The 12,500-nt window shown below is 51.0% G+C and overlaps 1 protein-coding gene across 2 annotated transcripts in view; it reads left to right on the top strand.

Annotated features, from left to right (window-relative positions):
- LOC122243040 (putative fatty acyl-CoA reductase CG5065) overlaps positions 1-12,500 on the top strand; it is a 38,673-nt gene that overhangs the window by 17,242 nt on the left and 8,931 nt on the right. Inside the window, exon 2 of one of the 2 annotated variants that reach the window (XM_086536138.1) lies at positions 12,253-12,309. The exons of the other annotated variant lie outside the window; for it this stretch is intronic. Coding sequence (XP_086392264.1) covers positions 12,253-12,309 — 57 coding nt within the window. The remainder of the gene's footprint in view (positions 1-12,252; positions 12,310-12,500) is intronic. 2 annotated transcript variants of the gene reach the window in all.

Raw genomic sequence — 12,500 nt, 5'->3', positions numbered from 1 at the left:
AAAACTATATTTCTCTATCTCGGATTTGTTTTCCATACGTTGATTTTTATTTTTGATATCAAATGCATTACGCCCTCTTCGCCCTTGGTCCCTCACTAGATTTTCTATGTAATAATATATTAGAAGTGATTGTATTACGTGAATGCGTGATATAAAATGCAGGTGACTTTAATCCAGCGGGAAAGAGCGTCTTAAATGGGAGCCCGTTATTGGTTCATGCGCTTATTTCATGTTCCATGATTTTATAGTGTACTTATCTTGTTAGGTGTCTGAGAAAGCGAGGTGTGTATGTGTGTTTATGTGTGTTTACATACGTACATACATATATGTATGCTTATATATATATATATATTCATAAATGGTCCAGAGAGGGAAGGGCAGGAGACACAGAAAATGAAAAACAAGGAAGGAAGTGATGAAAGCAAGAATGGAGGACAGAGGTGTTCGTGCCTGCAGCTCGTCGTCGCTTGGTGGCAGAGGGTAAATAAGCAGTCGCCCTTCGCACATCGTTTCCCTCTGCAGTCGTGACGCCGCCAGGGCTTCCTCCGTCAAGGGCGCTCCTCTCTCTCTCACTCCTGACGACCCGACGTCGCAACCGTGAAGTAGTATCTTGTAAATAGCGTCGTGATCTTTAATTTTATGCGTGGGTTACAGGTCTCAAATAGGATCTTTTATTTCTTTTTCTTCTTCATCTTGAGAAAATGTTATACATCTAGAGAAAATCGCGATATTCTCACGCGGGATACGGGGTTGTAGAATTCGTCGAGCAATGCTGATCTGTCGTGTGATGTAGGGGTCGTTTTTTCATCTTTTTTTTTTAATCTCTTTTTTCAACTCGCTTTGCAAGAGAATTCAGTGAAAGTTCTCTCGTATTCGTTTTTTTTGTTCTATCTCTCTTGCGTAAAATTAACCAACGTTTCGGCTTTCACTTTCGTTACAATCGTGTCGTATGTTATTTCCTCTGGGTTGGATGTGGTATCGGTCGTTGGCAACTGTGAGCGCATTTTGCACTTTGGTGTAAACGGATTTCAGGTTGTCAGGCAGGGGGACGAAACGGCTTGGATGGATAGGAATGACAGCAGCAACACGTGGAAACAGAGAAACAGGTCTTGTAGCAACGTCAAACAATGAGAGAGGGAGAGGATCTTAATTCCTGACACTAAGTTACCACCAACTGACTAAAGATTTCGCAGCAGGAAATCAGCGGGTGCATGTCTGTGGGCGCCCTGGACGGGGCATACGCACGGACTGGCTTGTTTGTGACGAGGAAGGTCGCGAAGTTTCACGGAGAGGCTTTACGCAGTCAAGGTCAGGGAAGTCCGCGATCAGAACGCCAGGAAATAGCTTTAAACCTCTCTCTCTCTCTCTCTCTCTCTCTCTCTCTCTCTCTCTCTCTCTCTCTCTCTCTCTCTCTCTCTCTCTCTCTCTCTCTCTCTCTCTCTCTCTCTCTCTCTCTCTCTCTCTCTCTCAGTTCCATTCTCTTTTTCTCCCCCTTTCCTGCTCCTCCTTTTTTCCTTCCCTCTCCCTCCCCTCCCTCTATTCCTTCCCCCAACTTCACAGTTCCCCACATTCCTTCCCCCTCCTCCCCCTGCATTCTCCCTCTATCACACCCCATCTGCCTCCCTCCCTATTCACTTCTTTCTACCCATCGAGGTCACGGGGGTACAAGGCCATACGCCTTTTTTCGCGAAAGGTCAAGGTGGTAAGGTCGATGCAGCTATAATGAGATAGGGCGGGGGAGTTTGTTGCAGCGGGAACTTCGCAAATATCCTTCGCAAAGGTCACGTTTACCTTCTAGGGCGGAGACAGGGTCATGTTAGGGACACGCTGGATCTTAGGTAAGGTCATGGCATCGATTGCGGGCGCAAGGTCATGGAGCAGGCGTAAAACCATGCCCTCTCAGTAATGTAGGTCACCTGCCCATAGGGGTCATACCTCGGTGACGGTGTGCCGTTATTTTAGGGGGATGGGGAGACAGGCGGCGGATGGGTTTTTTGAATGGGAGCCCCTCCTACCCCTCTACACCCTCCCCCTCTGCTCACCTCTTTCCCCCTATTACTTCTCTATCTCCTCCCCTTTCTACCCCTCTCCCAAGTCCCCCTTCTTTCTTTCACCCTCTCTCCCCTCCCTCCCCCTCCTCCTCCTCCTCCCTCCCTCCCTCCCTCCCCTCCTCCCTCCTTCCCTCCCTCCCTCCCTCCCTCCCTCCCTCCCTCCCTCCCTCCCTTTCACGCCCTGACCCACCGAGGCAGGGTAGTTATTTGGGCCGTAGAATGTGAAAGTTCCTGCGGAGGGCGTAGAAGAGGATCCACATCGGCGAATTGAATTACGACACGAGGAAGGACGGAAGGAGAGGAGCAGACGAATAGACGAATAGACAGAAGAAGAAGAAGGAAGGAGTCTCATCGTAGAGGAGAGTCGCAAAGAAAAGTGAAGGGACTTTGCATTGTGAAACCTGAGTTACCCCCCGAAGTGTCGCTGTGGAACAGATGTGCCCGGGCCAGTGAAGGGATGGAGTGGAGGGAGGGAGGGAGGGAGGGAGGTTGGGAGGGAGGAACTGGGGTTAATGCCAGGTACCTACGCAGAAGGCGCAGGGGGAGGGGGAGGAGGAGGAGGAGGAGGGAGAGGTATGACGTGATGTCTGACGGCTATAGGAAAGAAAGAGAAAGAGATATAGAGAACGATAAATCCGAATGAAAAAAAAAAAATATTGATAAAATCAAATACCAAGAAAAACGACAAATAAACAGAGCATAATAGAGGAGCTGATAGCACTGGCGCTCCAGCTGGGGACAGTGCCAAGATAGCGTCCGCCAACAAGAGAAAGTTCTCCCATCGGGTTGTGGGAGGGAGGCCCGTGGGGCTGATGGTGGCGGAGGTGATGGTGAACTTGAAGGTTGATGATGGTGACGTTGATGGTGTCGTGTGAAGGTGTGGTACGTGATAGTAGGTGGTGAGTTGATCGTACGAGGTGTGTGTGGCGAGTAGGAGTGCCAGAGGTATCGCGTGATGTTGTTTGTGTGTTTGTGAGTTGTTGCAATTTCGAGCTCATGGCCTACTAAGGGTTTGAGTCGTCGTTTGCTTGTTGTCGTTTGGAAATGCAGGTCGCAGTTATTTTTGGAAGCTGAATGTAAATGCATTGGTAGTTACGGTTGGCAAAAAATGGTTTTAAAATGCCTCCGTGCGCTTTGGCGAGTAGTTGCGGCTGCCAGCGTTGTCGATGGTAGAATGTGTGGTCTGTTAGGTATCCCGGATATACTGCCGCCAACAGAGAAAGTGTTCTCAAGAGTCCACACCCCCAGACCCTCCATCCCCCTCACCATCCCCACTGGTTCACCCCTACTCCGTCCCCACCCCTTTCCCTCGCCTCTGCAAGATATTCCATATATTTTGTATTGTTTATAGTTTCTCTCTCTCTCTCTCTCTCTCTCTCTCTCTCTCTCTCTCTCTCTCTCTCTCTCTCTCTCTCTCTCTCTCTCTCTCTCTCTCACGCCGACTTTCTCAGTATCCACTCTATATTTCTTCAATCTTATTCCCAATCTCTCCTTCACCAGCGCCCTCCCTCTCCAGGACTGTAATTTATCTCTTCTCGTCACAATTAGCCCGATGCATCTCCCCTTCCCATGGTCATCAGGTAACGTTTAGAAGACAAGTATATTTGGTGGACGCCAGGTATGACACCAGCGAGCCAGCAGTGGTAATTATCCGCGATTGCAAATGTTACTGCCAAGGTTGTGTTCGCAAAACCTGTTCACTTAGGGAAGAGGAAAGAGGAGGGAGGGGGAAATGCGGCTGAACGGCGCGGCAATTTGAACGATCGACGGTTCCGCAATCATATCCAGACTTGCGGCCTTCGTGCGCGCTTTCGTCATGATCATATCCGCAGGATCATATGTCATCATAGCCGTGTTGGTAACCCCTTCACCATCACCGCCGTAACGCCGCGGCTGTTACAATTGTGGCTGCGGATCCTTTCTGTATGCATGCACCGCTTGCGCCCGCGGCGTGCCCATGACATTTATTGAGGCTGCCCATTCCGTCAGAGGGGCACTAGATACGCTGGGACGACCGGAGAAGGCTGAATATGACAATGAGGCGATAGGCGGAGTCTTGCGGCGGTGGAAGTGAGTTGACGACCGAAGGGGAATCCAATAACTGTCGCCGACGGGGTGTGGAAAGGCGTGGTGTGACATTGTCTTGCAGCGAGTCATTGTAGCAGCATGGAATGTTAAGGAAAAATAATATGAAGAAACTTAGCATTGTGACACTACGTGGCATTCTTCAAGGGTGTAAAGAGTGGACGTGCTAAGGAGTGAAATCGGTTGTTGGGTAACACCGCTCACTGTTACAGAATAACGAGCGATCAGGGAATTACACGCTGAGTTTAGGGCCTCAGTTGCTAGACTACCGTTTTTGAAACTAACTGCCAAGCCTTGTTATTCTCCTTGTCATTCTCCCCGCTGGTGTGGTGCGGTACGAAAGTTCCTTTACGAAAGCTTAAAAAACGTTTTCATCCTAGGCTGTAACTAATTAACATAGATAGGCATCAAGGCAGCGCGAGGAGGCGGAGGCAGAGGCCGTGGGCAGCAGCCGACGGCCGCGTGGCTGTGTAGCAGAGAGAGAAAGTTGTAGTACTTGAAGCCCAGCCAGTTCGCAGGGCGGCAGCGTTACCAAACCCAGAGCGCCCGTGATGTAAGGTTCGCATACTGCCCTCAGTCATGGCACCAGTGTCAGGGCTCCGGTGCCCGGGGGCATCCCTGGGCGAGGACGTCAAACGGCCTCTTGCCATAAGGGTAGTGCTGCAGCCGAAGCTCCGAGGTCGCCGTGCAACTGAACGCAATTGCTTTTGCAAAGGAACCAGCACAGGGAATGGTGTGCGCCCACGCACACACACTCACATTCACCCAGACATATAGGCATACATTTAGAGGCACGTTCACATGATGCACGCGCGCGCACATGCAAAGATGTAAAGGAAGATTTAGAAATGTATTTGGAAAGATAATTAGACAGTTGGATACATGCATACGTTTATATGAATATCAGCAAATAAAAAGAAACACATACATACGAACAGACACGTTCACAAATGTACGCACGTACGCCCATATACACATACATGTACATACACACTTAGCCTACACCTTGTTACTCTCTTATTCAGGTACGCATACGTACACGAGTGCGGATAGCTGTGCACATAAACTACTAAAAAACATATAAGATACAAACAATGGTTAAGAAACGAACGAACGAACAAAACAATGAACGAAAGTAAGGTATCTCCCCCCCTTCCCCTTTCTCCCTTCTCCCCCTTCCCCCTCTTCCCCCCTCCCTCCTGGTCAGCACTGAGTGAAAATAAAGCAAAAAGCTGCAGGGTCGGTGGGCTGAAGGAGGGACGGGAGGGGGAGGGGGGAGGGGGAGGCTTGGTCGGGTGTACAAGCCGCGCGCGCGCGCGTGTGTGTGTGTGTGTGTGTGTGTGCGTGTGTGTGTGTGTGTGTGCGCGTGTGTGCGTGTGCGCGCGTGTGCGTTCGTGTGTGTGTGTTTTCGTCTGTTCGTTTGTTTGCATCTCGTGAACGTAAGCATAGAACGTGTGCACAACTTAGTCGAGGCATACATCGATTTCTCTTTTTTTATGTGTGTGTGTGTCCGTTGCCTCCGAAGCCTGCTCACGACACAAGAACCTTCGCCAAGAAAGGGGGAAAAAAAGGGAAAAAAAGACAAAAGAAATTGCGCAAAAACGCCCGGAAAAATCACATTAAACTCCAAAGTGTTTGCTTAAAGTTACCTCAGGCGTTGCTTAGCTGAGCCCGGACGAAAGTTGCAGCTCGCGACCGCCATGTTGCTCGGCGGAGATGCAGCTCTCTTTCTCTCTCTTTCTTTCTTTCTCTCTCTATCTATCCATCTCTCTCTCTTTCTTTCTCCCTCCCTCCCTCCCTCTCCCCCTTCCCTCCCTTCCCTTCCCTCCTTCCCTCCCTCCCTCTCCCTCCCTCCTCCCTCCCTCCTCCTCCTCCCTCTCCTCTCTCTCCCTCCTCTCTCTCTCTCTCCTCTCTCTCTCTCTCTCTCTCCTTCTCTCTCTCTCCTCTCTCTCTCTTTCTCTCCTTTTCTCTCTCTCTCTCTCTCTCCTTCTCTCTCTCTCCTCTCTCTCTCTCCTCTTCTCTCTCACTCCTCTCTCCTCTCTCCCTCCTCCGTCTCCTCTCTCTCTCTCTCTCTCTCTCTACCTTCTATCTTCCCTCCTCCTCTCTCCTCCGCCTCTCCTCTCTCTTTCTCTCTCTCTCTCCCTCTCTTATCTCCTCTCTCTCTCTCCCCCCTCCTCTCTCTCTCTCTCTCCTTCCCTCTCTCCCTCCCCCTCTCCCTCTCTCTCTCCCTCTCCTCCCTCTCCCTCTCCCTCTCCCTCTCCCTCTCCCTCTCCCTCCCCCTCCCTCCCTCCTTCCCTCCATCGACTTTGTTCATTGCTTTTCCAGCCGATTCCATGCTATGGGAGCGGGCTCATCATGTCGAGATCGAAAATGAGGAGGAGAAGAAGGAGAAATAGAAAGAGGGGAAAAACGAAACGAAAAAGCTAGAAGATGAGGAGGAGGAGGAGGAGGAGGAGGAAGAGAAAAGAACGGAAGAGGAAGAAGCAACACGCAGTAAAGACGCGGAAGCGGGAGAAGAGGGAGAGGAGGAAACTGCATCCAGCCAGGAGGGAGGGAGGGAGGGAGGAGAGGAGAAGCTAGGGGAGGGGAAGGAGGAGTCGTACCAGCTCTCCCCCCTCTCCCCCCTCTCCCCCCTCACTCCAAATTGGGCCCGACTTGGATGCATCATCTGTGACGTGACATTGGCTGCCAGCGCGGGATCAGGTCAAGGCCAAGGAGGACTGGGTCGCGGCGCGGCGCAGGCGGGCGAGGGAGGCGCCTGCGCCCAGAGAGGGAATTGGCATGGATCGGGGTCCGCTCCAGCTGCAAGCGCCACCACGGCACCGCGGCCTTCTCCTCCTCTTTCTCTTCTTCTTCTTCTTCTTCTTCTTCTTCTTCTCCTCATCCATCTCGTTTTCCTCTTACCCCCTCTTCTCCTTCGCCTTCTAGTTTTCATTCTGCTCATTCCCTTTCCTCTTCGCCTTCATTCTCCTTCTCTCTTATCTCCTTCCTCTTTCTCTTCCTCCTTCACACCACCTCCTCCTCCTCCTCTTTCTCCTCTTCCTCCTTTCTCCTCTTCCGCTTTACTTTCCCTTAGCCCGCCCAATTACCCGCCTTCCACAGTCGTCTTTGCTTCTGCCTTTTAAAGTTTAGAGATCCACCCATGTGGCGCCTTCGGGTCGTGGGCGATGTATTACGGGTTGTGGGTTATGTCTCATATCACAGGTTGTGGGTTATGTCTTACGGGTTGTGGGCTATGTATCATATCACGGATTGTGGACTACGTATCATTCCACGGGTTAGGGGTTATGTCTTGCGGGGTGTGGGCTACGTATCATATCACGTATTGTGGGTTATGTATTACGGGTGCCTTTCTTGAGACGCCGAGGAAAGGCTTGTTTGTCTTTCGGCTTCTTTCGTGGCGATGACATGTCGGTGTCGCAATCGCCTTAATTAACCCCTTTTCCGAGGCGTCACTCGGCGCAATTCGTTATTCCGGCCGAATCGCCCGTCTACCTGCCGCCATCTTCAGCTTGCCTGTCTGTCTGTCTGTCTGTCTGTGTGTGACCCTGGGTATGTGCGGCGGCCATACTGTTCTTGCCAGTGACCCACTTCTTTCCTCTCTCTCTCTCTCTCTCTCTCTCTCTCTCTCTCTCTCTCTCTCTCTCTCTCTCTCTCTCTCTCTCTCTCTCTCCCTCTCTCTCTCTCTCTCTCTCTCTCTCTCTCTCTCTCCTTACTCTCTTCTCTCTCTCTCTTCTCGTCTCTCTCTCCCTGCTCTCTTCTCTCTTCTCTCCTCTTTTCTCTCTCTCTCTCTCTCTCTCTCTCTCTCTCTCTCTCCTCTCTCTCTCTCTCTCTCTCTCTCTCTCTCTCTCTCTCTCTGTCTCTCTCTCTGTCTCTTCGTCTCTCTCTTTCTTTCTCTTTCTCTTACGCTCTCTTTCTCTCTCTTCCACCCTTCTCTCTCTTCCTCTCTTCCTCTCTTCCTCTCTCTCTCCTTCTCTCTCTCTCTCCATCTCCATCTCTCTCTCTCTCCTTTTCTCTCTTTCCATCTCTCTCTCTATATATATCTATCTAACCATTGATCAAAATCATTCAACGGAAATGAAAGTGAGATTTGTTTTTTTTTTGCGGCTTGCCTGGGTTTTCCTAGACAAGAGTGACGAAAGGGCATGAGCAAAGAGCCATCAAGGTCTGTAAGGGCGGCAAGGCAGAGTGAAAGGGGGGAGGGGGCAGGGAGAGGGAGGGGCGAGGGAGAAATGGGAAGGAGAGGGAGGGAAGGGAGCAAGGGAGAAGTGGGGTGATGGGGAGGGAGGGGAGGGAAAATAGGGAAGCAAAGGAAGGGGGGGGGCAGGGAAGAGGGGAGCAAGGTAGGGGTGGAAGATAAGGTGAAGAGGTAAGGTGAGGGCGAGAGGGAGTGGGTAGGGGAGGAAAGGGAGAGCGAAGAAGGGAAAAAGGGGGATGGGGCGGAGGGAGAGGTGAGGGAGAGAAAGGAAAAGAAAAAGGTCAGAGAGAAGGGGCGAAGGGGACGAGAAGAGGAAAGGAAAGGATGGTCGAGGGCGTGAAATCACTTCCTGTCCTACATTCCTGCTTCGTCAAGATCCGGTGCGACTTGGGAGGCACGCAAGGAAGGGCGGCATGCAAGGTCGTCTAAGTGGGTTCGTGGAAATGGAGAAGTGGGAATAAAGAATCTCCATATATAATATAGATATATATATATATATATATATATATATATATATATATATATATATATATATATATATATATATAAAGAGAGATAGAGAAAGAGAGGGGAAGGGAAAAGGGAAAAGAGAAAAAGAGGGGTTACAGAGTCAGTGAATAACAGAGGATACACAGGGAGGTGGATACCACATAGAACCCAATAATGGCCGCTTGAGTATCGATGTCTCAATCCTATTCTCGTCACTGACCCCGTCTTCGTGATCACCATCAGCACCACCACTGTCACCATCATCCTCAGCTCTTGCAGAGCCCTAAAGTGACCTACTTATCAACGGAGTAAAAGTGCGACCTTGGCTCAGAGTATACAAGGTAACGATCCTGACCTGCGCATGCCCCGGGCACCTCTTTATGTGTGCGTTAAAGTGAGTACGAGTGTGGGCAGTAAATTCCAAGTAGCTACGCAAGTTTGACTTCATTATCAATAGATTCTATATTCAGCTGTTGTGCTTGCTTTTCGCTTGGCTCTTCGGCCGTTTGCATACTGATTCAAGGACATTTATCAATGAGTGATTTTGCTCACGCGTAGGTAGTCCGTGCGCGCCCAATTCCCTCTGAAATGGCGATTAAACGATGTGACCCAAATCTGCGTAAGGGACAGAGCGCGATGATCTGTCTGCGCACGGCGGGTCGGCGGGTCGGCGGCGTACCCGACACCTGGTCGCTATGCAACCTTCGATATCTGTGTCAGATTATCTATTTGTTTTCTTTGCTAATGTTTTCTTGTGCTTTAGGCCATCATGACTAGTTATAATTTATGGATGCATTTATGAATGTTTTATCATTCTTGTTTGTGATAATGCGTATCCGTTCCAGATTTGTTTCATTTTATTCCTATTTTTTAGAGAGGGGGGGGGGGCTGCGTCTCAAATATTTTCCGCGAAAGGCGCTTTGTCGAAAGAGCGATAAGCTCGTAATGCGCGCGTGGTGGCCGTGGCGTACAAGACCTACCTGGCTGGCCGTGCGAGAGACACTTTCTCCAGAGGCCGAGATAACTTTCGGCTTCGACCGAGAGCAAGAGCAGGTTGTTCGAAACGTGTGCGTCGCCGCCTCTCTCAAATGGCCGCCGCGATACGATAGTTTTGTCTTTCTGACATACGATATTTTTTTGTCGCAGGTTGCCAGATTTATGACGATAAGTTCCCGTCTCTTTGTTGTTCATTCAGGTAATGAAGAGGCGGCGAGAGTTGTCTCCTACAGAATCATCTTTGTGGGAGTTTAGGTTTTCTTGTCTCCTTAAACGGGATTGAAATCTTGACTTGGTCTTGGAAGATTGCGGGAAAATTCTTCCAGCGTTCTGCAAGATTGTAAATTACTCTTAGCTCAAACGTATCACCCCCCCCCCCAACAATAATTTTTATTCAACTTCGGATATGAAGGAATGAGATGCCGGCTCATGGGTGGCTGGAGGACGCAGACTGAACGGTTTCCCGACTGACCGAGCCGAGGGAAAGGTAACAAGGCTTTGGGATGAACTACCACAGACGTAGAACGCAGGTGGGCCCCGTCGCCCCCCCCCTGCCCTCCCCCCTCTGCCCTCCCCCCTCTGCCCTCCCTCGCGCCAAATTTGCCACGACCGCGCCACACGACCTTCACTATCACCAGCGACGACCATTGCACCTGACACGCCAAGCCATATGGCTGAGACCACCGCGCCACGCCACTCGACGGCTAGCATAGCCACGCCACAGCGTCCGACCGCCGCGTCTTCCCCGTCTGCGTTGGACACCGCGCTTTCTGTTTACACACTAATTACCATGATTAGTGTTTACATTGTTGATTACTATGCTTTCTCCCCACACTGATTATCGCGCATTCGCTGTCTGCAAGCGCTTCCTCTCTTTGTATTTTCATGTTTATCTGTTTTTGCTGCTCTAAGTCTACCTCATATAAACATTGCTTGCCTGTGTCTGTGAATGTGTCTGTGTGTCTATCTGTGCGTATGTGTGTGTGTATGTATATCTATGCGTCTGTGTGTCTGTGTGTGCGCGTGTATGTTTATATGTATGTGCGCGTGTGCGTGTGTTCACGTGGCGTCAGCATTCACACGGAACTTTCTCCGCCCGGCCCGGCCCCGACTGATGAATCTTTTATTGCAGGTTTTCTAGCCTTAACGCCTTTATGACACTCGCTGTGTTATTGCGAACCGTTATTCTCCTTTCCCCTAATGATTTTGTGTCCAGTGTTCATCCCTTTATTTTTATTTTTTTGTTCTCGACTGACTTGTATTTAGGCAGAAGAGCAGGCGAGAGAGCGGCCGCAGCAGAGGAAGAAGGAAAGAAACAAACGTCACTCCCTCCTTGCTCCTTCACCTCATACTCATTATATTGTGCCATGTTCAGCATGCCTACATATATAGCCAGACTGTGTGTGTGTGTCTGTGCGTGCGTGCGCGCGCGCATGGCGTGTGTGTACGCACATGTGTGTGTCTATAGGCAGATTATGACTTCTTATAATAACATGAACTTGTATCACTGATTTGTAACTCCAGTATATCCTTCACCTCCTCCATTTTCACAGTCAACGCTCCTCCTCCTCCTCTTCCTCCTCCTCTTTCCCCTCCTTCTTCCCCCCCTCCTCATATTTACCGACCGCCCTTTCTTCTCCCTCTACCTCCCTCCTCTTCCCCTTCCTCCTCACTCATACTCCTCTTTCCCCGCCTCCTTCTTCTCCTCCTCCATCTCCTCCTTCTCCACCTCCTTCCACGCCTTCTCCTCCTCCACCTCTTTCCCCGCCTTCTCCTCCTCCTCCTCCTCCTCCTCCTCCTCCTCCACCTCCTCCTCCTCCACATCCTCTTCCACCTCCTTCCCCGCCTTCTCCTCCTCCTCCTCCACCTCCACTTCCTACCCCGCCTCCTCCTCCTCCTCCTCCTCCTCCTCCTCCTCCTCCTCCTCCCCCTCCTCCTCCTCCTCCTCCTCCTCCTCCTCCTCCTCCTCCTCCTCCTCTACCTCCTTCCCCGCCTCCTCCTCCTTCCCCCCCTCCAGGCGCTGACCTTGCCTCCCTCCTCCCTTCGCCATGACCCACTTTTACTTTGTCCTTCCCGCCCGTCTCTCCTCCTACCTTCCTCCTCCGCTCTTACTCCTTCCAATTTCTTCCTTCGGTTCTTACCTTCGTTATCACGGTTTCTCCACTCTCCCTCTCCTTCATTCTCTTCCCCCCTCCCCTCCCCCTCCCTCGTTCCCTCCTCCCCTCTCCCTCTCCCGTTCCCAACTCCCTTCTCCCTTCTCCCTTCTCCCCTCTCCCTTCTCCCTCTCCCTTCCCTCTCTACCTCCCTCTCCCTCTCCCTTCCCTCTCTCTTCCCTCTCCCTCTCCCTCTCCCTTCCCTCTTTCTCTCCCTTCCCTCCTCCATGCCCCTCCTCACCATCCCAGCACGTAAAGCTAACACGCTATCATTTTATAGGGCAGCGAATCCTCTCACGGCACGTCAGTGAACGCGTCCCGCTTTAACAGGACTACGGTAAGTGCGAAGGGGGGTTTCCAACCTAAAAAAAATGAATGCCTAAAAAGATAAAAAGGAAACCCTTCACGAATCCCCCCTTCACCCATCATTTTGATACTCATACCACCTCCTTCCTTTCCCATCCCTGCAGCATCACACACCCCACTCCGCCATGCTGTCGTTGTGTCCGCCTTTTATGTGTCTGCTTG

Source organism: Penaeus japonicus, unplaced genomic scaffold (genome assembly GCF_977035675.1).
Source record: "Penaeus japonicus unplaced genomic scaffold, GWHDUDI00000001_assembly GWHDUDI00000004, whole genome shotgun sequence".
Lineage (NCBI taxonomy): Eukaryota > Metazoa > Arthropoda > Malacostraca > Decapoda > Penaeidae > Penaeus > Penaeus japonicus.
The sequence above is the reverse complement of the archived record's forward strand: the minus strand, read 5'-3'. Positions and strand labels throughout refer to the sequence as shown.